The 22,074-nt window shown below is 42.0% G+C and overlaps 1 protein-coding gene and 1 long non-coding RNA gene across 2 annotated transcripts in view; one reads left to right on the forward strand and one right to left on the reverse strand.

Moving 5' to 3' along the window:
• Positions 1 to 2,571: 2,571 nt before the first annotated feature.
• On the reverse strand, positions 2,572 to 3,402 carry LOC106574381 (uncharacterized). Its single transcript, XR_001321532.2, has 2 exons — positions 3,297 to 3,402; positions 2,572 to 3,070 (listed from the first exon to the last, which is right to left on the reverse strand). It is a non-coding gene; the product is annotated as an uncharacterized LOC106574381 (long non-coding RNA).
• Positions 3,403 to 3,452: 50 nt separating this feature from the next.
• LOC106574314 (transmembrane protein 163a) overlaps positions 3,453 to 22,074 on the forward strand; it is a 47,612-nt gene continuing 28,990 nt past the window's right edge. The window contains exons 1-4 of the mRNA XM_014150152.3: positions 3,453 to 3,774; positions 4,776 to 4,895; positions 16,106 to 16,149; positions 18,876 to 18,967. Coding sequence (XP_014005627.1) covers positions 3,597 to 3,774; positions 4,776 to 4,895; positions 16,106 to 16,149; positions 18,876 to 18,967 — 434 coding nt within the window. The 5' untranslated portion in view covers positions 3,453 to 3,596. The remainder of the gene's footprint in view (positions 3,775 to 4,775; positions 4,896 to 16,105; positions 16,150 to 18,875; positions 18,968 to 22,074) is intronic.

The following is a 22,074-nucleotide window of genomic DNA, read 5'->3' on the forward strand; positions in this document are numbered from 1 at the left end:
TCGAAAGTGTAAAACAACCGATCTATTAGCTAACTAGCTACAGTGCTGTCTAACTCAAATGAGCTAGCTAGTTGGCTAGCTAGCTATCTAACCAACTTCACATACTGTATAGATAGCTAGCTAAGTGAATGAAATATCAGTATATCACCATCTACCTAACTTCATATTAGCTAGCTATCTTGATGTATTTATCACTAAAAAACAAACCCCAAATGCATTTGTAGCTAGCTAGCTAGTTAACAGCCATGGTGGAGGGTGAAAGGATAGCAGCCCCAACTGTCAGTGAGAGTAGGCTATTCTGGATAAGGCAGGCACTTTTGTGTAGTTCCTGTCCCTAGAAGTGAGGATTGAGATAATAGTAACATAATATTCAGTGTGGTGTAATTTGACTATAATGAAGTCTGTTTCTTGTGAGGTTTCCTGTCCTCAGATAAAGAGAGCTATGAAAGCCTGTCTATATATGAAGAGGTCCCCAGTTGTCCTGGGGACTCCAAGGGGTGCACGTTTTTGTCTTAGCACTGCACAGCTGATTCAAATGATCAACTCATCATCAAGCTTCAAGTGGTATTTATGTATTCATTTGTGACGCTATCCTTGATATGATCCTGTTATTGTCACATGCACATATGTGGCCATGCATCTATCAATCCAATGTTATCATGATTTGTTATCAGGGATATTAAACTTTAGTAATCCACAATGACCTGGTGATGTAAAACTCTAATAATTACATTGTCTTCCATATTCCTACAGATACCTTGTAACTGGAGATTCCTTCAAAGCGATTGCTTACAGTTAACGTGTAGGGCACTGCAAGGTTGGGTGACCAGGGCCATCTGGTACTGCCTCCTGGAGGAATTCAGGTGTGTGAAGGCTACCTGTGTCCTGCATAATTTCATGAGGATGGACACGAGGACCAGGAGGGGATATGCAGCCGCCGTGTGCCAGAGGAGAAGTCTGCAATATGTTTCAAGGATGGGGTACAATAATGCAGCAAGAGAGGCAATGTGTGTGCGGGAGATCTTCACCTCCTACTTCTTCGAAGAGGGTGCTGTTCCCTGGCAACACCATAGACTACACTATCCACAACCAAAGGCTCTTTTAAGAGCCATTCACATTGCAATAAGAGTATTCTTCTATTTACTTAGCTATGTCAATTGCAGTTATTCCATTTCCAGTTTCTCTCCCTTTGATTTCTACTTCTCAGGTGAGGGTGCTGTTTAGGTAAGGGTGTGATGTCTGCACAAAAACAAAACCGGCTATTTTAAAATCACACGTATTGAAAAAATGTAGAACAATTAGATACCCTATAACCCACACATACACACTCATGTATCAATCTGATTGATGGATTGTGTTGTGCAGTAAACAGGCTCAGGTTTATAACTGTGGCTCCTTCCACCTTCAAAGAATAGGCAAGAGGGCCAACCATGGAGAATAGTTAGACACTTCATTATTTCTATAACTACGCTATATTGTTTGTCCTCGTGTGTCCGTTCATGTTTTTCAGCATAAAGTACTCTGCAGCCACACACAGATTCCTGTTGAACACTGTCTCTTTAACTACCTTATTTTCTCAATAAGTCTATCTCCTTCACTTCATCCCTCTTTCCTCTTCTCCCTAAATCCTCTAGGTTATATCAGCTGTGTCGGTGAAACCCTCCCACATCTGAACTGGCTACATAGAGGGCACAGCATGATCAGAGGTGAGAGGTCACTTGGTCAGGTCAACAGGAAGTATTATTAAAGAGATGCTTTACATTGAAATACAGATAGAGATGCAGTAGACCCAGAGTTAATGATCCAAGGTCAGTTTTGCATTTCACCTCCTGATTTATGATAATGTTAGAATAAAAACAAGGCTTAAACATGCTGTCTCTCGTCTGCAGATATGTTATTATGTGAGAGGATGCCAACCCCCAGTCCCATCGTCGCCGCCTCAACTTCCGTGCCGACCAGACGCTTATGTAATTGTGATGAACTGAGAGAATATTTGGGTAGCACTAATCATTAATCATATGCTGCCTTCCCTGCTCCTATGTTCTTACCTCTTTCCCTTTGTCTTTTACACCTCTCGCCACCTCTTTCTTCCTGTTTTTATAATGCACAACAGATGTGAATTGAAGTACAGATTGAACTTGTATTTATAATATTTGTAATGCATGTATTTATAACACTTGGATAATTAACTTCTTTCAATAAAGCATTTCACATTCTCTACTGGATGAAATGCCACAACTATCCAGTGTTTATCAGATCAATGCAGATGAAGGGCATTAGATAGAGATTAACTGGTTTTAGAGTATTTACATGATGCATAGGAAGTGTAGTGTACTGTTTGAAAAAATTATATTTCTGTATATATGAATTACAAATCAGCCTTTAACTAGTTAATTCCTGTTTCTAGTCTCTTAGTTACAATGTGTAACCATTGATGTCCCAGGATCAAGATTGGTAAACACTGTTGAATTGTATAATTGTAATACATACATGCAGACACAGCATCATTCAAAGACTGGAATTTGATACTCCTGGTATTGGATATGACTGAAAAATAATGTCAGACATTCATACCTGAACTGCACCTTTACTTGCCAAGGTAGGGTACATGATAAGTGAATATACTGAATGTACAAGCTACAATGTGGGGATCTCATGCATGGTAATAACTACATGTATATACGAGTTGCATCCTTAGCACAAAGTTATATTCTACTCAATCCATAGGCTTCATTAATGTCATTCACTGTTTTGAAGTTGATACAACTGGCTATGATAGCTGAGGTTCATAGCTAGGTTCTGAACTAATATGTATACCAAACGTTTGGGTCCATAGATGGGCTAGATAGCCGATTCAGAGGCATACAGGCATTTTTATCCTCCACTGCACAATAAGCAAGAACATAGCTAGTTACTTTATTTAATCTATATGTATTGCATGGAAAATATCGGCAAGGCAAGCTTACAAATTTGTACATTCAATTTGCAGTAAATGCTTTAGCTAGCTAGATTCTTTACATCCACTGTTTCACAAGACAACAGCCTGGTTTGCTGGTTGTTTCAGGAGTCCCTAAAACATTAAACAACCAGAATTACAATTTCATACTCATGTCACAACACCCATAAAGCTAGCCAGCTAGCTGGATAATGTTAGCTAGTTAGCTAGCTTGCTAAATCGCGATTTTCGAAAATTAACTTTATGATTAAAATATGTATAATCGTTTGTCTCTACATTAACTAACCTATTCCTGTCAACTGTACATTTTGTGCACGATTCTGACGTTTGAATCACTTACATTTGCTTCCATCCGAGTATTTTTGTCAACCATCTTCGCTGAAGAAAGTCTCCAGCCTTGGGTCGCGTAGCGTCAAATTCGTCATGGAAACCGCTCCCTATGATTGGTCATCGCCCAGCGGTCGCCGCTGGTGATTTGCATAAAGTTGGGGAAAGTTTTTATTTTTCACCGCTTAAAGGTCCCCCGCTCTCTCAGCTTTCCTTCCATTGAAATGAATGGGAAGCGGTGTTTCACCGCGCGGCATCCTGTGCTAATTGGAACCGTTTTTCAGTTGCCTAATTGGATCCGCAATTTAGAACAATGACGGACTCAACAGGCTCAGACCGGGTGAGCATCATCCTGGATCCGACTATTGTCGATCCGTCGACTGTGAACGGCCAGTGCGACCCGACAGATCAACAGCCACCCATAATCAACAGCCACCCTAAATTCAAGATGGACCAGGAGATGAAAATTAGCGATAACATGGAGGGGCAAGGTAGGCCGATATCTATGACAAATCAAACAAAAATAGAATACGCACACTATTTACACTTAGACTAGGCTACTTTAGCAGAAATATCTCCACAAACTAAACGGTCAATGCAATGCATTTGACTTACTCTGAACGCTTATGGGCTACTCCCAGCATGTCTCGAATTTCCATTATACATTGTTTTCTCTTAGCAGACTGGATACCTGAAACAATTATGGATAAGACTTTACTTGAAGGGGGTAGCCGTAACACATTTATTTAGTTTTACACTGACAGACAAGCTGCTTGATAATATCAGGGCACTAACTCCTTCACTGATCCTACACATCTAAGAAATGCATCTGAGAAGTCTCAATGACCATCATAGTATAGCCTACATGCGGACTCTCAAATGAAAATGTCCACACCCTCTAGCTCCTATACGCAATTAACCTGGTTCAAAACACATTTTAGATGACTATATGTATTTATTATGCCAATTCTGTTGCAAAATGTTTAGTCTGTTGTAAAACATTTCGCAACAGAAACCGTTTACTTCAAACTGAAAAAGTTTTGCAACGAAAAATAAGGTTTCTATTGGACAAATTCAGGTAGGTCCCTCAATTTGTTTTATTTCTTCTGTTTGCTTCCAATTGGTTCTTAAACGTAATGGTTTCTTGTTGCTAGACGTAATGAATACATCCCAGGCTCCTGAGGTTGCAGTCGGTAGGACTCAGTTAGTGACCAACTTCATTTAATGTCTAGAAGATCATTTATTTTGATGGCCCACAGTATCTCATTATCACTATTGTGAGACTGTAGTGCCAGTCCTCACACCTCTGGGCTTTCAGTAGGCTACGATCCTTCAAATTTGTGCATTGCTTCATTTTTCTTTTGTTTCAGAAACCAGGAATCTTCATGGCACATAATCATAAGTCTATTGTATGCAATGGACAAATTAGGATATGAGTACTAAAAGCGTTCTGGAATCTCAACCCTGCTTATTACTGTGTTGCTTTTGACAGGCTTACTGGAGAGCAGCATGAGGCTGAACCCCCACGAAGCTCAAAGATACCGCAAGAAAGCATTGTGGGTCTCCTGGGTTTCCATCTTTGTGACGCTGATCCTGGCAGTAGCAGCTTTCAGTGAGTATACGTTTCTTTGTTCTCTCTGAGGGAATAAGCCTGGTCCCAGATCTGTTTCTGTTACCTTGCCAACTCTGTTGCGGTGATAAGACGGCACAAACAGTTCTGGGACCAGGCTTTGAGGCAATGTCTTCCTGGTGATGATTTTTCTATGCAACAGTTCCCGGTAGACTCTGATGAACCTGTCAATTTTGCAAATCTTATGACTTATCGATAACATGTGGCTTGCTGTATGGGTATATCTACAGTAACACAATATACAGTACACATACCATATTGCACATGTTTACTAAACATACTACATGGCAAAGGTATATGTGGGCACCCATTCAAATTAGTGTATTTGACTATTTCAGCCACACTTGTTGCTGACAGGTGTATAAAATCGTGCACACAATTCTGCTGGTGGTCAAGGAGTTATTTCTAGACTGTTACTAGTTTGTTTCTGTTCAACTTTCCTCCATGTAACATTACATACATCATCTGTGGTGGACATATTGACAATAAAGCAAACAATGTTCGACTAGTTATTGAAAAGCTCAGATTTCTCTGTATCGTATTAGAATACAGTAACTTCTATAGTTCTCACAAGATCTCCTTTGTGTGATATAGCTCCACAAGGTTTCCTCAGGATGGGACCCATGTGGATAAGATGACTCCTGTTGTGCTTTGGGGTTGCAGGGTAGAGTATGGAATCAGCTTTTTTTTTCAGACAAATCAAATCAAATCAAATTTATTTTTATATAGCCCTTCGTACATCAGCTGATATTCTCAAAGTGCTGTACAGAAACCCAGCCTAAAACCCCAAACAGCAAGCAAAGCATGTGAAAGAAGCACGGTGGCTAGGAAAAACTCCCTAGGAAAAACTCCCTAGAAAGGCCAAAAACCTAGGAAGAAACCTAGAGAGGAACCAGGCTATGAGGGGTGGCCAGTCCTCTTCTGGCTGTGCAGGGTGGATATTATAACAGAACATGGTCAAAATGTTAAAATGTTAAAATGTTCATAAATGACCAGCATGGTCAAATAATAATAATCATAGTAGTTGTCGAGGGTGCAACAAGCACGTCCGGTGAACAGGTCAGGGTTCCATAGCCGCAGGCAGAACAGTTGAAACTGGAGCAGCAGCACGGCCAGGTGGACTGGGGACAGCAAGGAGTCATCATACCAGGTAGTCCTGAGGCATGGTCCTAGGGCTCAGGTCCTCCGAGAGAAAGACAGAAAGAGAGAAAGAGAGAATTAGAGAGAGCATATTTAAATACACACAGGACACCGGATAAGACAAGAGAAATACTCCAGATGTAACAGACTGACCCTAGCCCCCCGACACATAAACTACTGCAGCATAAATACTGGAGGCTGAGACAGGAGGGATCAGAAGACACTGTGGCCCCATCCGATGATACCCCCGGACAGGGCCAAACAGGCAGGATATACAGTGTATGAATCCCAACCCCTCTTATTACAGTTCACGAGACATGCTTGTCTACTATATTTCCAAGTCAGGTCATGACTTTTTTAAATCGGACTGAGAATGTTTTGTCATTTGTGTTTTTTGGGGGGGTGAAAAGAGCTGTCCACTCCATTGTAGCATAAAAGTGAAGACATCAAAATGATGAATTAACACACATGGAATCATGTATTAACCAAAAGTTAAACAAATCGAAATATATTTTATATTAGAGATTCTTCAAAGTAGCCACCCTTTGCCTTGATGACGGCTTGGCACACTCTTGGCATTCTCAACTTTTGACTGGTACAGTACGCTAACCACATGTACACACCCCTTTGCAATTCTGAATTCAATGAAAGCAAATATTGATTATTGATTGATAATATTGCATTATCACACTAGTGGTGTAGGTTAAGTAATTAATGTTATTTGACATTGAGATTAAATGGGACTATGTCTCTGCTACCCTTTTTGGAATGTTATGTGTAATCCAAAACAGATGTTTTGGTCTGCACTCTTGTGGTGGCTAATTTCTGCATTACCAAATGAGGAGAGTTACAAACTTCACATACAAGTCAGTTATACTTAAAACTACATCTTTAATAATTAAGATGCTTTTGCAAAAGCACTTGACCTTCAATGATGCCATTGAAAAGTGATTACACAAGTACAAAGATCTTTTATTCCCAAGACCGACCCCGCTCAACGGACATGACAAACAACAGATCTTAGGAACAGTTCACAAAGGTTAAGTTCTGTATGAAAGATATCTATAAAACATAGCAGACAGCAACTGCTGTATCAAGTGTTCATTGTATAGACCAGTATCTGGTCCTCCTACCCCAAACTGGAACCGTCTCTCCCTGGTACGGTATAGAACAGAACCATTAGCTCATCCAATGGCATAAATCAATTGACAACTCTAGATACTCCCATCTCAAGTAAACCCCCTCTTGACTCCACTCCTGGACAAGCTCACTGAGGGGAGTGAGCCTCCAGGTCATACACTATCCCAGGATAAGTGCAACATCTAGAGAGAGGACATACAATGGTCCCAGACACTGCCATACATCTCCTCACAACATAGAAAAGAGAGGGAGTGACTTGCGCACAGACATTGTGGAGACAAGTAATTGGTTCCCCATTAATCACGCCATCGCTTCACATGGTTTAAGAATAGGTAAAGACACATTCATATATGAAGACAATGTTTCATTCTGACTTCTCCCCTCTCTGGGCCCCAAGTGACTGAGCCCTAGCTAAGGGAAAAGTACAAATAATATTATACAAATAAAACATCTTAATTATCTATGTTACCCAACTAATTCTGATTCATCCGCCACACTGTATCAGTGTGTCTTTTCTGTGTAAGAAAAGTGACTGGCTATTATGGATATATGTAGCACCTAGGGTCTTTCTCTATACTGTAGATGTCTACCTGAACGATGGTAACTGGGGCATGCAAACAGGAAAACATTAGCATTAAGGAAACACTTTTCAACCAGCTTTTTTTGGTGCAAATTCTCTGTGAAGCGTGCAGTTGCACAAATACATTTGCCTTGGGTCATATCGATTCCTTGCTGCCCAGATCGATAGCTATGTGTTCAAGGTGATCAACGTGGAAAGCACAGCTAGCTTGCTTGTGTTATTTAATTGTCCTCTCCTTGCTGAGTCTTTGATTTCAAAGATACTTGACCACAATTAAATCACACTACGGAAATTGTATTTTCTAAGCTGCTTGTCATCTGTGACAGGTTTTAAGGGGGAGGGAGGTAGGGAAGAAAATGTGCGCCATCCAGGCTGTAGGAACAAACATTTCCCAGATCCTTCACCGTCCTCAGGATACAATTAACAAGCATTCAGTGGCACGTCGTCGGCTCTCAAATGGCAGATTAATTTGCATTCCAATTGAGGCCAGTCTCTCGCTCTCTCTCGTGTGTGTCTGTCAACTTTCTCAACTGACTGTTTTGACAATGTGATTTTTCTCCACCCCGCTCCAGGTGGAGCTACTGTTTCGCTCTTCCTGCCCCCTCATTCTTTGGATGTCATAGCATAATCCGGTTCCACAATTGCCGTGTGTGCCCTCTGAAAATGTTGTTGGATTACACTAAATAATGCCTTTTGAATTTCAATATATTTTCCTTGGTTTGCTTTACAAATACCTTTTTTCCTTTGACTGCTTTTTGGGTAGCCTGAATGTCAATTTTACAACACACACCACGTCACATTACCCAACACAGGGCTTAGTGAAATACCAGCCACATGTCACTATGCTGTCTTTTCCCTGTGTTTTGAGTGGGAGTGCCCTATCGGTCTAGGTGGTGGCTGAGTGATCAATGCCAGGCCTTACAGCCCTGAAGCAGACCCTGAATACAGATGACATCGCTCTGCATACCCTGGAGAGAGACAAAGACACAGAGATATGCACAGACGCACGCACATGCAGTTATGCACGCACACCCAACCACACAGACATACAATTGAGACGCTATATAGAACTTCAAGGCCACATGCACAGTAAAAACAAAAAGGAACACTCTAAACGAGAGAGTGGGGGAGATGCGTCACATATTCATGCATACTGAACTGTGCGTCTCTATAGGCTGGAGTGCAAGCCCCCAAAGAGTCTGCCGTCTAAAAATAAGAGCTGCAGGAGGTGCATTTTGAGAGAAAGGGGGAGGGGAGCTCTCCCTTCTCTGTTCTCACATGGACAGCAGGAGCAGGATGAGGGAGGAAGGGATGAAAGGGGAGGGAGGCTCACTGGCATTGGCCCCAACACGTGTTATTCATTGATGCCAGGCTTCCCCCAAAAGTGTACCAATTGACATTTAAATTCATATTTGATCTGTTTTTCTTTTCTTAATTTTCTTTCAATTGAGAGGCTGAATGTATCTCCCAGAGAAAGCATCCAAGTGAGCAAAACAGCGCCCCTGTAGGCCGTCTATCTGATTCTGTCGGGTCCAAATGAGTATGACATTGTTGCTGCCTGTAGCATTGAATGCAAGGGAAGCCAGAGAGCATTTGCCCTCCCTTTTTTAAAATAAAATCATTGCCAGTCAGCGTTGCGCTAAATTGACTGAGCTCAACTGTGACTGGTCCTGGCGCAAACAGAAGTGTCGAAGACAGTTTGGATTTGACTTCACACCAATCACATCACAAAAACCAAACATCATTGACAAAAAAACTGGAGTTGTTGCATCTCATTGTTTTGTTGTCCTCTGGTGGCTGGCTAGCTAAAATTGTTCCTTTCCTAAATTAGCCATGGATGGAGATGGGGATTTGGACTTGTGGTTTGACTTAATTCTCTGTAGTAGCCTATGAATATAATGGTGATTCTGATCCAACCATACATTCATATGTTGTGCCCCTGGCCTGAGAGGATGAAGTACATTCTGTAGCTAAATGTAGTAGGCTCATGTTAACCAGCTAATGTTAACCATCGTTGCCCATGAAAGAAACTAAGTGTGTAGCCTACTGTATGACAGTCAGACCATTTCGGCAACATGAAAAGAGGATGGCATTGGTGTTTCTCTACATGTATCGTGAGTCAACATGTTTTTTCTACTTACACACACAGTACTGTGGACAGCCACATCATATTTAGCTTACGTTGATTGGACTAAATTGTTTTGGCTACCTTTTTAATTGTCACTGTATTAGACTAAGCATAGGTGATTTGAGGAACTTGAAATGGTGCTGAATAGTGGAGGCAGCCCCTGTTTTCTTTGCGACTTGTGGTAACTCTCCGTGGTTCTAAATCAAGTTATTTAGTAGTCTGAAAATGTAGGAAACATTAACTTGATTGACCATGCTGTAGGTCATAACTGTTTGTTACATACAATATGCTTTGTGGACAGATTTTGCTCTCCGGTTTTGTGATGAAACAAAGTTGTGGTTTAATTTATTCTGCCACTCTGTCTTATTGTCTCTGCCTTAGGCCTACAGTATATATCATAGTGGCAAGGCATATGAACCTACAGGTTCTAGAACAAACACAAGGATCACAACACACAGGTTGTAATATTGCGTTCATGCTTGGCTTGCCCAGCAATTAATTTTTACATTTTAACCCACACGCTGCTACTGCAACAATGGTCTGTCTGGGTAGCTTCTCTGTCCAGTGTATTTTCTGACACTGCCCACTGTCCCATATTCGATCTTTGAACCTCAAAGTTCCTTTCAAAACCTAGGCAGAGCTAGCATATTTTGTTTTTTTTAAACTCTCCACTCTTGACATATTTCCTGTGACTGTGAGATGGTGTTCTCTTGGACATTTCACATGGGTATATCTTAACACTTGCATATCATATTTTTGTCAGATCTGTGATCCCTGTCAAAGAATATGCTACAAAGGATTTGATCATAGTCAGATCCTGTCTGTATTGACACTTACAAAGAGAATTGACACAGAAATTAAGTAATCTGGAGTGGTTGAGGAACCAAAGAACTCGTCTATAATGTGGAAAGGGACTGACTTAGGTCTCCGGAGATACAGTGACACATCTCCCATCTGCTCTGATGTCTGTCACTCTGGGTGACCGGAGTAGATAGAGCCAGAGGGTGGAAGAGAGAAAGACAAAGATGTGCAGGTATGTGATCAGACAGAGATTAGTGTTGTCGCTGTGTGCTATAGCTTAGAAAGTAAACAAATGTGACTTTAGGCTGTTTGTTTCCAACAATAGGACTGTTTTCCTCAAGAAATGGAGTGCGCTTACATTTCCCCTCCATCGTAAACAAGATTAATTGGTTAAACTAACTCTTCAACCTCGTACTGCTGCCTGAGCCATTGAATTGCTAGCTTTCCGGTGGTGCAGCTGGTTAAGGCGTGTCAATAGGTAAGTTACGTGTGTTTGAGACGAGGGGTTTCTCAATATGCTCCGAACACGCAAATTGGACCACGGGACAGGTCAGAGTATGAGTCAAAATCAAAGTATGAGAAATGGAACATGGAGGGCAATTCTCAGATGTGTTCTTCGTTTGTACATATTTCTAAGCATGCATCGACGCAAGCGTCAACTGAAATATGCCCAGTATTGTTGACGTAATATGACGCAACCACATAAAAAAACGACGCAAAATGTTCTGAAGTCAATGGCGGCTGGTTTTGAGCTGACGTGAGAACTTGGACATTGGAATGAGAAGTTGCCCACATCTCCTCATATGATGCCTGACTAACCATAATGTGTTAATTATGGTCTGTTTAACTCCATAGAATAACCTCTGTGCCTAAACTGACAAAATGTGTAGCTAGCTAGCTACCCACAAAGAATTTGGAGCTAACGCTGGCCATTTACCTTAACATTTGTTTTAGGTCGAATGTATTATATATATTTTTTTACACATGTAAAGCTAGATTAATACAATTCACATATAGCTGATTAATTATGAACGTTGCATTTTCTTTATGTACATTTTTATGCATTCTCCACACTCTCATCCTCACAAGAACGTACTCAAGAGAACGCCCTTGGAGAATGCATATTGAGAAACACCCAGAGGATCAAACATTGAATATCAGTGTGGGCTCTTGAGGAAGTAAGCGGTACTGTTACTTAAGCCGTGTGACTGCTGCTACACCATGATACCTACGAGTAAAGTGACAGCACTTAGATGGATGCCTTTACTGTGCTGTGTTGGTTTAAGCCCTCTTAAACCCTTTCTCTGAGATCTGGCTTGACAAAGTGAGGAGAATTGATCATTTCTGCCTTCATTGTAAACGACTGGTCACTAACCTAATTTGTTCTGTCACACGGAGACCCTAGCTGTGTCTGAAATGGCACCCTATTCCCTATATAGTGCCTTATGGGGCCTGTTCAAAAGAAGTGCGCTATATAGGGGGAAAAGGGGTTATTTCGGGTGTAGTCTTTCTGTTCTCGGTGTGGCTGGTGTTCTGTCAGGGTGATGTGCCAGCCTCTGTCAACGTGACGATGAGTGGAGGGTGGGAGGTTTGACATATGGACTGGGATGACCCAGAAAGATTTGTTTGTCACCCACTGTGTGTCACTGTTTAGACAGATAAATGGAATGGGGACTTTACACCCCAGGAGGACTTCAGAAAGAGAACCTGGTGTTCATTAGGGCATGCTAGCTAGATCATTTTTAAATTATAGTTTCTTATTGGACAAGTCCAGGTAGTCCCTCCCTGTTTCAGTCTATTTTCTTCTGTTTGGTGCCTAATGAACTCTACCTAGAATAATAAAAGCCTTATTGGTCTGTTATCATTATTGGTCTCTTAAATAAAACGGTACTGTAGTGGAAAGGCCAAATCAAAGTACCCAGGGGGCTTTCACACCAAATTTGGTTTGGAGCAGTTTTTCCGAACTCTGTTGCCTTTAGCCCCTTAGTTTGGACTGATGTGAACACTAACTGAACTAGCTGGACTTGGGAGCGCACCAAACAACGCACATGGTTCTCTGAAAGTGTGGTCTCGGTCTGTTTCCATTGGTGCAGTTCACTGCAGGTGAGAACGCAGTCTGGACCAAACACAGGAAAAGAACAAGAGGCTTGCAGTATTTCTTCTTTGACAGCGAGCATTTGATGAAATGCATGCAGTATCATAACTTTATCTCTGAAGCATTTATGAGCACATCCTATGCAGATTAGGGGGGACCGGGGTTAAAAGGGATATATGCTACTGAATATATTCACTGCACTTTGCAGTTACACACCAACTCAGTGGCCTTGTGGCTAGTGTCCACCCTGAGATCAAATTTTTTAGGTTGCGTACGCATATTTAAAATGTGCAGCAAAATGCTTGTTTCTAGCTCCAACAGTGCAGTATACCTAACAATACACACGTCCCAACTTTTTTTTATTAAGAAATATCAGAATGAGCAATGTCAGTCCTGAATATAAATATATATCTCTATCCAGTGCAGAGTATGTGAGCAGAGTGTAGCGTGCCCAATTTGACTAGGGCGCGGAGCGAGATTCCCGACGGCTGGAGTGTCGGCCTTCTCGGCTGCTCCAGTAGCGCTCACTTCATGAGCTCAGGGCATGCCTGACCCAGCATGCATTTGTAGTCTACTTGTGTGCTGCTTTAGCTACTGTCATGGCGTTAGCTACATATTTTCATAAAGAAACTGATAAAACGCACAGGTGCAAAATCAAGGTGACTTACAAAGTTGAAGACCAAGAGCAATGGAGGGAGTTCAGTGATGTAGTGTCCAACTAAATAATGATTGAAATCAATCTGAAAAGACACATCCCGAAAGCATGATGGCGTATTTACTACATGCACATGCTAACAGAAAGGAACGATGTGGGTAACTAAGTATGTCATTATAGCAAAGTATTTATAAACAAAAAATCTGATCTCTTAAGTTTTTTGTTCTATTATCTATACAATGGGCCATAATTGATATAGGCCTGGCATATTCACACTTTCAAGGAGCTTTCCGTTTTTGATAGGTAGGCCTAAAGGTTTAGGCAAAATAACCCTATCTACCTTTCTTTAAACCAACTTTGTGAGGCATTGGAAAACCTTACTGCTCTTTGTGGTTCAATCTGTTTGAAATTCACTGCTCGACTGAGGGACCTTACAATTATCTGTATGTGTGGGGTACAGAGATGAGGTAGTCATTCAAACATCGTGTTAAACACTATTGCAGACCGAATGAATCCATGCAACTTATGACTTGTTAAGAAAATGTTTACCCCTGAACTTATTTAGGCTTGTTATAAAACGGCCTTGAATACTTATTGACCCAAGATATTTCAGCTTTTAATTTCTTATTAATTTGTAAAAACGTTATTATACAGTATTGTCTAGGCCAGTGGAGAAAAAAAAATCAAAATTTCTGAAGTTTATTAGGTACACCCATCCAGTACAGGGTCGGACCCCCTTTTCCTCCAGAACAGCCTGAATTATTTGGGGTATGGATTCTACAAGGTGTCGGCAAGGTTCCACAGGGATGTTGGTCCATGCTGACACAATGGCATCATGCAGTTGCTGCAGATTGGACAGCGGTACATTCATGCTGCGAACAGCCCATTCCAACTCCTCCTGAAGATCTATAGGGTTTGGTCAGCAACAATGATCAGATGCGCTGTGGCGTTCAATTGGTATCAAGGGAACTAACGTGTCCCAGGAAAACATTCCCCCACACCAGTACACCACCACCATTTTAGCTTTTACCGTTGACACCAGGCAGGATAGGTCCATGGACTCATGCTGCTTATGCCAAATCCTGACAATGCCATCAGCATGATGCAACAGGAACTTGGATTCTTCAGACCAGGTGACGATTTTCCACTCCTTAATTGTCCAGTTTTGGTGATCGCGTGCCCACTGGAGCCGCTTCTTGTTTTTAGCTGATAGCAGTAGAACCTAGTGTGGTTGTCTGCTGCAATTAACCCGTCTGTGACAAGGATCACCAATTTGTGCGTTCCGAGATGCCGTTCTGCACACCACTGTTGTACTGCACCATTATTTGTCTGTTTGTGGCCTGCCTGTTTGCACGATTCTTGCCATTCTACTTCGACCTCTCTCAACGAGCTGACAGGACTGCTGCTGACTGGATGTTATTTGTTTGTCGCACCATTCTCGGGAGACCCTAGACACTGTTGTGCGTGGAAAAAGCTCAGGAGGGTGGCCGTTTTGAGGTACTGGATCCGGCGCGCATGGCACCATCACTCGTTTTTCCCATTCTTCTAACATTATTAAAGTGACGGTCTTGAAAGGTACTGGGTGGTAGCCGGCTAGTAACAGTGACTAAGTTCAGGGGATGGTACTGGGTGGAGGCCGGTTAGTGTTGACTATTTAACAGCAATTGCCGGACCAGGGAGTGATAGCCCAACAGGATACTCTCAATGGTGAATCTTTAGAAGTTTGTGGGTCTTAGGGGCTAGGCACTTTTTCAGCCTCCTGAGGTTGAGGCACTGTTGCGCCACCTTCACCACAGTCTGTGTGAATGGACCATTTCAGGTTGTCTGTGACGTGCACGCCGATGAACTTGAAGTTTTTCACCCTCTGCGTCCCTGTGGATGGGGGCGTGCTCTCTCTATCTCCTGAAGTCCACGATCAGCTCCTTGGTTTTGTTGACGTTGAGGGACAGGTTAGCGCCCTATGAGCCCTAGTCAAAAGTAGTGCATTAAATTGTGAATAGGATGCCATTATTTTGGAATGCAAAGCTAGTTGTCATTAGCCTGGGCTGCATTAGTATGGACATTGCGTAGTCTTCAGTGCTGGGTAATCCCTCTGGGTTGGATGTGTTTTGAATTCCATGGTTTCATGTCCTGAATATGGTAATCACTCTGGGGTAAGGTTGTATGTGTTTTCAGAGTCTGAGGCTACATTACAAACAGCTATGTACACTGGTGGGGTACTCAACCCTGTGAACTGACAATGGTGTGGATGCTGAATGCTAGCACTGCATTATCTTACTACTACACCTGCTGAATATAACTAAGTGTTGTTGTTGCGCCATATAAGACCTGGGTTTAATTACTTTGAGAATTTAATTGAGCCCGTCTTGTTATTTTGGACTGCCAGATGGGTGGGGTTTGCACTTTTGGGACTATTCTATCAGTCCCATTGTCGCAGACGTTCAATAAAGTGCAGCTAAAGTAGTTAAAAGACAACAAATACTGTTTGACTCCAGGGACTACTGGTAGGCTGAGTTGGTTTTGAGCTAAATGGCAGTCAGTGTTTGGTGTGCAACGGGTATTCTCAAGTCATTCACAACAGTACCACTGATATTTCATGTATGAATGTTCTTCATGTATAGTAAAACTTGTTTCTCTTTGTTTCTCTTCCCAGCTGTTTCCTTCATGAGACACAGTGCCTCGGCTTTCGGATTCGCTGTAGGTACTTTTTAAAATGCATTTTAATTTCTACTGAGTGCTATAGGACAGATGTCATTACTAACATTACAATCAGTGTGTTTTGAGGTCAGTTTGAGCAAGGTGAGGCACAGGATCACTGATCTTGATCACATAAAGAGTAGTAGCTGCCCATCGACACGAGCATGGTATACCAGACGAGTTAAATTACTTCTATGTTCGCTTCGAGGCGCATAACACTGGAACGTGCATGAGAGCATCAGCTGTTCCGGACGACTGATCACGCTCTCCGTAGCCGATGTGAGTAAGACCTTTAAACAGGTCAACATTCACAAGGCCAGATGGATTACCAGGACGTGTACTCTGAGCATGCACTGACCAACTGGCAAGTGTCTTACCTGACATTTTCAACCTCTCCCTGGGCGAGTCTTTAATACCAACATGTTTCAAGCAGACCACTATAGTCCCTGTGCCCAAGAACACCAAGGTAACCTGCCTAAAAGTCTACCGACCCGTAGCACTCACGTCGGTAGCCATGAAGTGCTTTGAAAGGCTGGTCATGGCTCACATCAACACCATTATCCCAGAAACCCTAGACCTACTCCAATTTGCATACTGCCCCAACAGATCCACAGATGCAATCTCTATTGCGCTCCACTCTGCCCTTTCACACTTGGACGAATGGAACACCTATATGAGAATGTTTTTCATTGACTACAGCTCAGCGTTCAACACCATAAAGTGCCCTCAAAGCTCATCGCTAAGCTCAGGACCCTGGGACTAAACACCTCCCTCTGCATCTAGATCCTGGAGACGGGCCTCCCCCAGGTGGTAAGGGTTGGTAACAAATCCAACACGGGGGGCCCCTCAGGGGTACATGCTCAGTCCTCTCTTGTATTCTCTGTTCACTCATGACTGCACGACTCCAACACCATCATTAAGTTTGCCGATGACACAACAATGGTAGGCCTGATTAACGACGAGATAGCCTATAGGGAGGTCAGAGACCTGGCCGTGCGCTGCCAGGACAACCTTTCCCTCAACGTGATCAAGACAAAAGAGATTATGGAATACAGGAAAGGAGGACCAAGCATGCCCACATTCTTTATTGACGGGGCTATAGTGGAGCAGTTTGAGAGCGTCAAGGTCCTTGGTGGCCACGTCACCAACAAACTAACATGGTTCAAGACAGTAGTGAAGAGGGCACGACAAAACCAACAAAAGTGCCAATTCTAGGTCCAAGAGGCTTCTAAACAGCTTCTATCCCCAAGCCATAAGACTCCTGAACAGCGAATCAAATGGCTACCCAGACTACTTGCATTGCCATCTATGCATTGTCACTTTAATAACTCTACCTACATGTACATATTACCTCGACTAACCTGTGCTCACGCACGTTGAATCTGTACCGGTACCCCCTGTATATAGCCTCGCAATTATTTTACTGCTGCTCTTTTAATTCTTTGTTACTTTTTAAACATTTTTACATAAATACCTGCTATGTCATTTTATTTTATTTTTTCTTAACTGCATTGTTGGTTAAGGGCTTGTAAGTAAGGTTTACATATGTTGTATTCGGCACATTTGAGCTCTAGCTAGTTACAGTGCCTTGCAAAGTATTCATCCCCTTGGCTTTTTTCCAATTTTTTTGTGTTTACAACCTGTAATTTTAAATTAGTTTTTTATTTGGAATTCATGTAATGAACATGCACAAAATAGTCCAAATTGACATTTGTTTCAATAAATAAATGGAAAAGTGGTCCATGCATATGTATTCACCCCCTTTGCTATGAAGCCCCTAAATAAGATCTGGTGCAACCAATTACCTTCAGAAGTCACATAATTAAAGTCCACCTGTGTGCAATCTAAGTGTCATGTATGTAATGTATGGCATGTATGCATGATATCTATTCCTACCTGTTCTGAAAGGCCCCAGAGTCTGCAACACCACCAAGCAAGCGGCACCATGAAGACCAAGGAGCTCTCCAAACAGGTCAGGGACAAAGTTGTGAAGAAGTACAGATCAGGGTTGGGCTATAAATACATTTCCGAAACTTGGAACATCCCACAGAGTACCATTAAATCTATGAAAAAAATGGAAAGAATATGGCACCACAACAAACCTGCCAAGAGGGCCGCCCACAAACTCATGGACCAGGCAAAGAGGGCATTAGTAAGAGGCAACAAACAACCCTGAAGGTGCTGCAAAGCTCCACAGCAGAGATTGGAGTATCTGCCCATAGGACCACTTTAAGCCGTGCACTCCACAGAGCTGGGCTTTAGGGAAGAGTGGCCAGAAAAAAGCTGTTGCTTAAAGAAAAAAATAAGCAAACACGTTTGGTGTTTGCCAAAAGGCATGTGGGAGACTCCCCAAACATATGGACGAAGGTACTCTGGTCAGATGAGACTAAAATGTAGCTTTTTGGCCATGAAGGAACAAAATAGGAAAAATGCAGAGGGTGAATACTTTTGCAAGCCACTGTATTTGGAATGCAAGATGATTTGTAGATGAATGATTCTGCGCAGACCAACTGCAATGTAGTCGATCTCAAAAACACACTAGTTCCACAAGGGCCTGGCCATATCTCCTGCTGCCTTAGGAGTCTAAGTTTGTAATTTAGGCTAGATTTGGTATGGTCTTGGAGTTTTTGGGATGAGGATAACTGAAGGGTACAATTTAAGTGAACCCCCATTTCGCATGGGTTTCTGCTGAAAAGCTGGTGAGTGTTGATGTTTACCCTCTGCAGTTTGATGCCGCCCTGGACGTGCTGTCCTCCATCATCGTGGTGTGGCGCTATAGTAATGCCTCCGCTGTTCACTCTGCACACAGGGAGTACATGTGAGTAGATATATCACCACCATATTTGTTGTTTTTGATGACCAGCAAAACTATATAAAGCCTAGAAATTATACTAGCACTGTTCTCCTCAGCACACACTAAGCTCTCTTCAGCATAGGTGCTGCAGTTATTACAATGCATTTAATTCTTTGTGCGGGGATTGGGACTGTAGTATACAGTATTAGAACCCCAGCATTGTCTCTCCTCCACCTTACTCAAGGCACTGTAAATGGCTGTGCGCCCAAACAAAAAAATACATGTCAAATGTGCAGTTTCACATGTGAGTTAGCCGTTTTCACATGTTGAGCTTAAATTTGACATGTGAAACCGTAGTTTCACATGTAAAACAACTCCACATTTAAAAATGTCACTTTCATATGAGGAATTGCAAGTTCAATCATGTGAAAAAAGTGAAATTTTCAGGTTCACATGCAGGAAAAGTCCAAGAAAATAGTGCTATTCATGATTTTGTATACAGTGCATTTCAATCACAGATAAAGACAGTAGGTAACTTAAGATGGAAACGATAGGATGGAGGTTGGTTGGGGAGGATTGGTGAATATACTGTATAACGCGAATGTCGAGCAACCCAAAGGTTGCGTTCAAATCTCATCACGGATAACGTTAGCATTTTTGCTAATTAGCTACATAGCAACTACTTAGCATGTTAGCTAACCCTAACATTAACCCTTTAACCTAACCCTTTAACCACTTAGCTAGCGTGTTAACTAACCGTAATCTTAATCCCTAACCTTAAAGCTAACGTTAGCTGCCTAGCTAATGTTAGCTACAACAAATTGGAATTTGTTTAATGTACACATACGTTACGAAGAAAGGCGCGCATACAGTACATTTTGATAAGTAATTTGTCTATTTCACAATAAGCTGTGATCGTGTGTTGCATGGATTCTGTGCAAAATAATAGTGGTCCCTCAGTTTAGCAGTGAATTTCAACCACAAGACCAAGGAGGTTTTCTAATGCCTCGCAAAGGGCGGCTATTGGCAATGAGAATTTTTTTGAACATCCCTTTAAGCATGGTGAAGTTATTCATTACACTTTGAATGGTGAATCAATTCATCCAGTCACTACAAAGATACAGCCGTCCTTCCTAAACCGCTCAGATTTAACCATGAGGCCAATGGTGACTTTAAAACGGTTACAAATCCTCTTTGCCAAGGCTCCTGGCACTGCCAAGGCTGGCAACATTGTGGTTACTCCACAATCCTAACCAGAGTGAAAAGATGGAAGCTTGTACCGAAATATTGCAAAAACATGCATCCTTTTTGCAACGTCACTAAAGTAATTCTGAAAAATGTACCAAAGCAATTACATTTGTCTTCAATACAAAATGTTATGTTTGGGGCAAATCCTATACAACACATTACTGAGTACCACGCTCCATATTTTCAATCATAGTGGTGACTGCATCATGTTATGGGTATGCTTGTAATCGGTAAGGACTGGAGTTTTTCAGGATACAATAGAAACGGAATGGAGCTAAGCACAAGCAATCTGAGGAAAACCTGGTTGTCTGACACTGGGAGATATTCACCTTTCAGCAGGACAATAACCTGAAACACAAGGCCGAATCTACACGAGTTTCTTACCAAGAAGACAGTGAATGTTGCGGAGTGGCCTAGTTAGAGTTTTGACTTAAATCTATGGCTAGTCCTGAAAATGGTTGTCTAGCAATGATCAACAACCAATTTCAGAGCTTGAAGAATGGGGAAAATGTCCCACAATCCAGTTGTGGGAAGCTCTTAGACTCACAGCTGTAATCGCTGCCAAAGGTGCTAGTACAAAGTATTGACTCAGGGTTGTGAATAATTATGTAAATTAGGTATTTCATTTTCAATAAATAAGCGAAAATAAATAACATGTTTTCACTAAGCGTTGTATGTAGATGGGTGAGAAATCAATTGAATACACTTTGAATCCAGGCAAATCCACAACAAAATGTGGAATGAGTCATTGGGTATGAATATTTTCTTAAGCTGGAAGTGGTGAAAAATAAACATTTGAGAAAAATGAAATGTGTGGATTAAATTAAAAAAATACCGTGAAACTTCACACGTGAATGTTTCCCCTATATTAATTTAGCACCGGTCGCCCACCACTGCTAAATTGTTGCCGCCGCTGCAGAAAATATATTTTTCTCTTGAGACGTACTTTAAATGGACAGTCGTTGGCTCAACGACAAAGTCTATTGGAACAGCTAGCATGTCATTGCGCTAAAGCTAGTAGCAATGCCCCCCCCCCCCCAAGTTATTCTGGCACCGCTGCAGAAAAATCCTACGTAAAATGCTGCATGTTTCCAAAAACCATGTCTTTTTTTTTTTCTTTTTTTCCCCCGTGATTTGACATTGTGGTTTCCTCCAGCGTCCGACTCCACCCCATGTAGACAGGTCAGGTGGCAGGTCCTTCGAGACCCAGGCAGAACTGTCTCACCTGGGGCCTTTGTCCCAGACAGAGCTCTTTATTATAATAATAAATGGATATAGCGCTTTTCATTACAAATAGAATCTGTCGTTTAAATAAAATACCGATCTGGATGTTCTTATGACGTGTTGGTCTTCCGCAACTTCATGTGATAGGCAGTTCGGAAAAGTAGTATCTTGAGTTGAGGGTGCAATGATGGTGCAGGGAGGTAGAAAAACATCTGACAGCCCCCGGTGCTCTTCATCAGGCACGTCGTCTTCGATGTTCACAGCTCTTCTTTCATAGGTAGGCGGGCTTGTCCACTATCAGATGTATAACACCCACCTGGGTGATGCTTCGGCGACTCTAAAAGTAGCAGTACGACCTCCATACTTTGGCAGTAGTCCAGAAAAGCCCCCTACGAGGCGAGCATCTGTGTCCCCTCACACCTCAGTCCACTTCCCTCTAGGAACCGGGGCAGGCCAAAAGCGGATGCGGCATCATTCAAATCATATTAGCCACAGTATCTAGCCAAGCCAAATATAAACTGACTTGCCATAATCAGTCCTGCAAGTACATAGGTCACCACCATATAGTTCAGTTAATCTCTCAAAAGGTTTATTTAAAAATGCAGTAAAAAAACACTTAAATATTTTAAATATGTACAATATTTACAGAGCTCTCTGCC

Source organism: Salmo salar, chromosome 16 (assembly GCF_965601325.2).
Source record: "Salmo salar chromosome 16, fSalSal1, whole genome shotgun sequence".
NCBI lineage: Eukaryota > Metazoa > Chordata > Actinopteri > Salmoniformes > Salmonidae > Salmo > Salmo salar.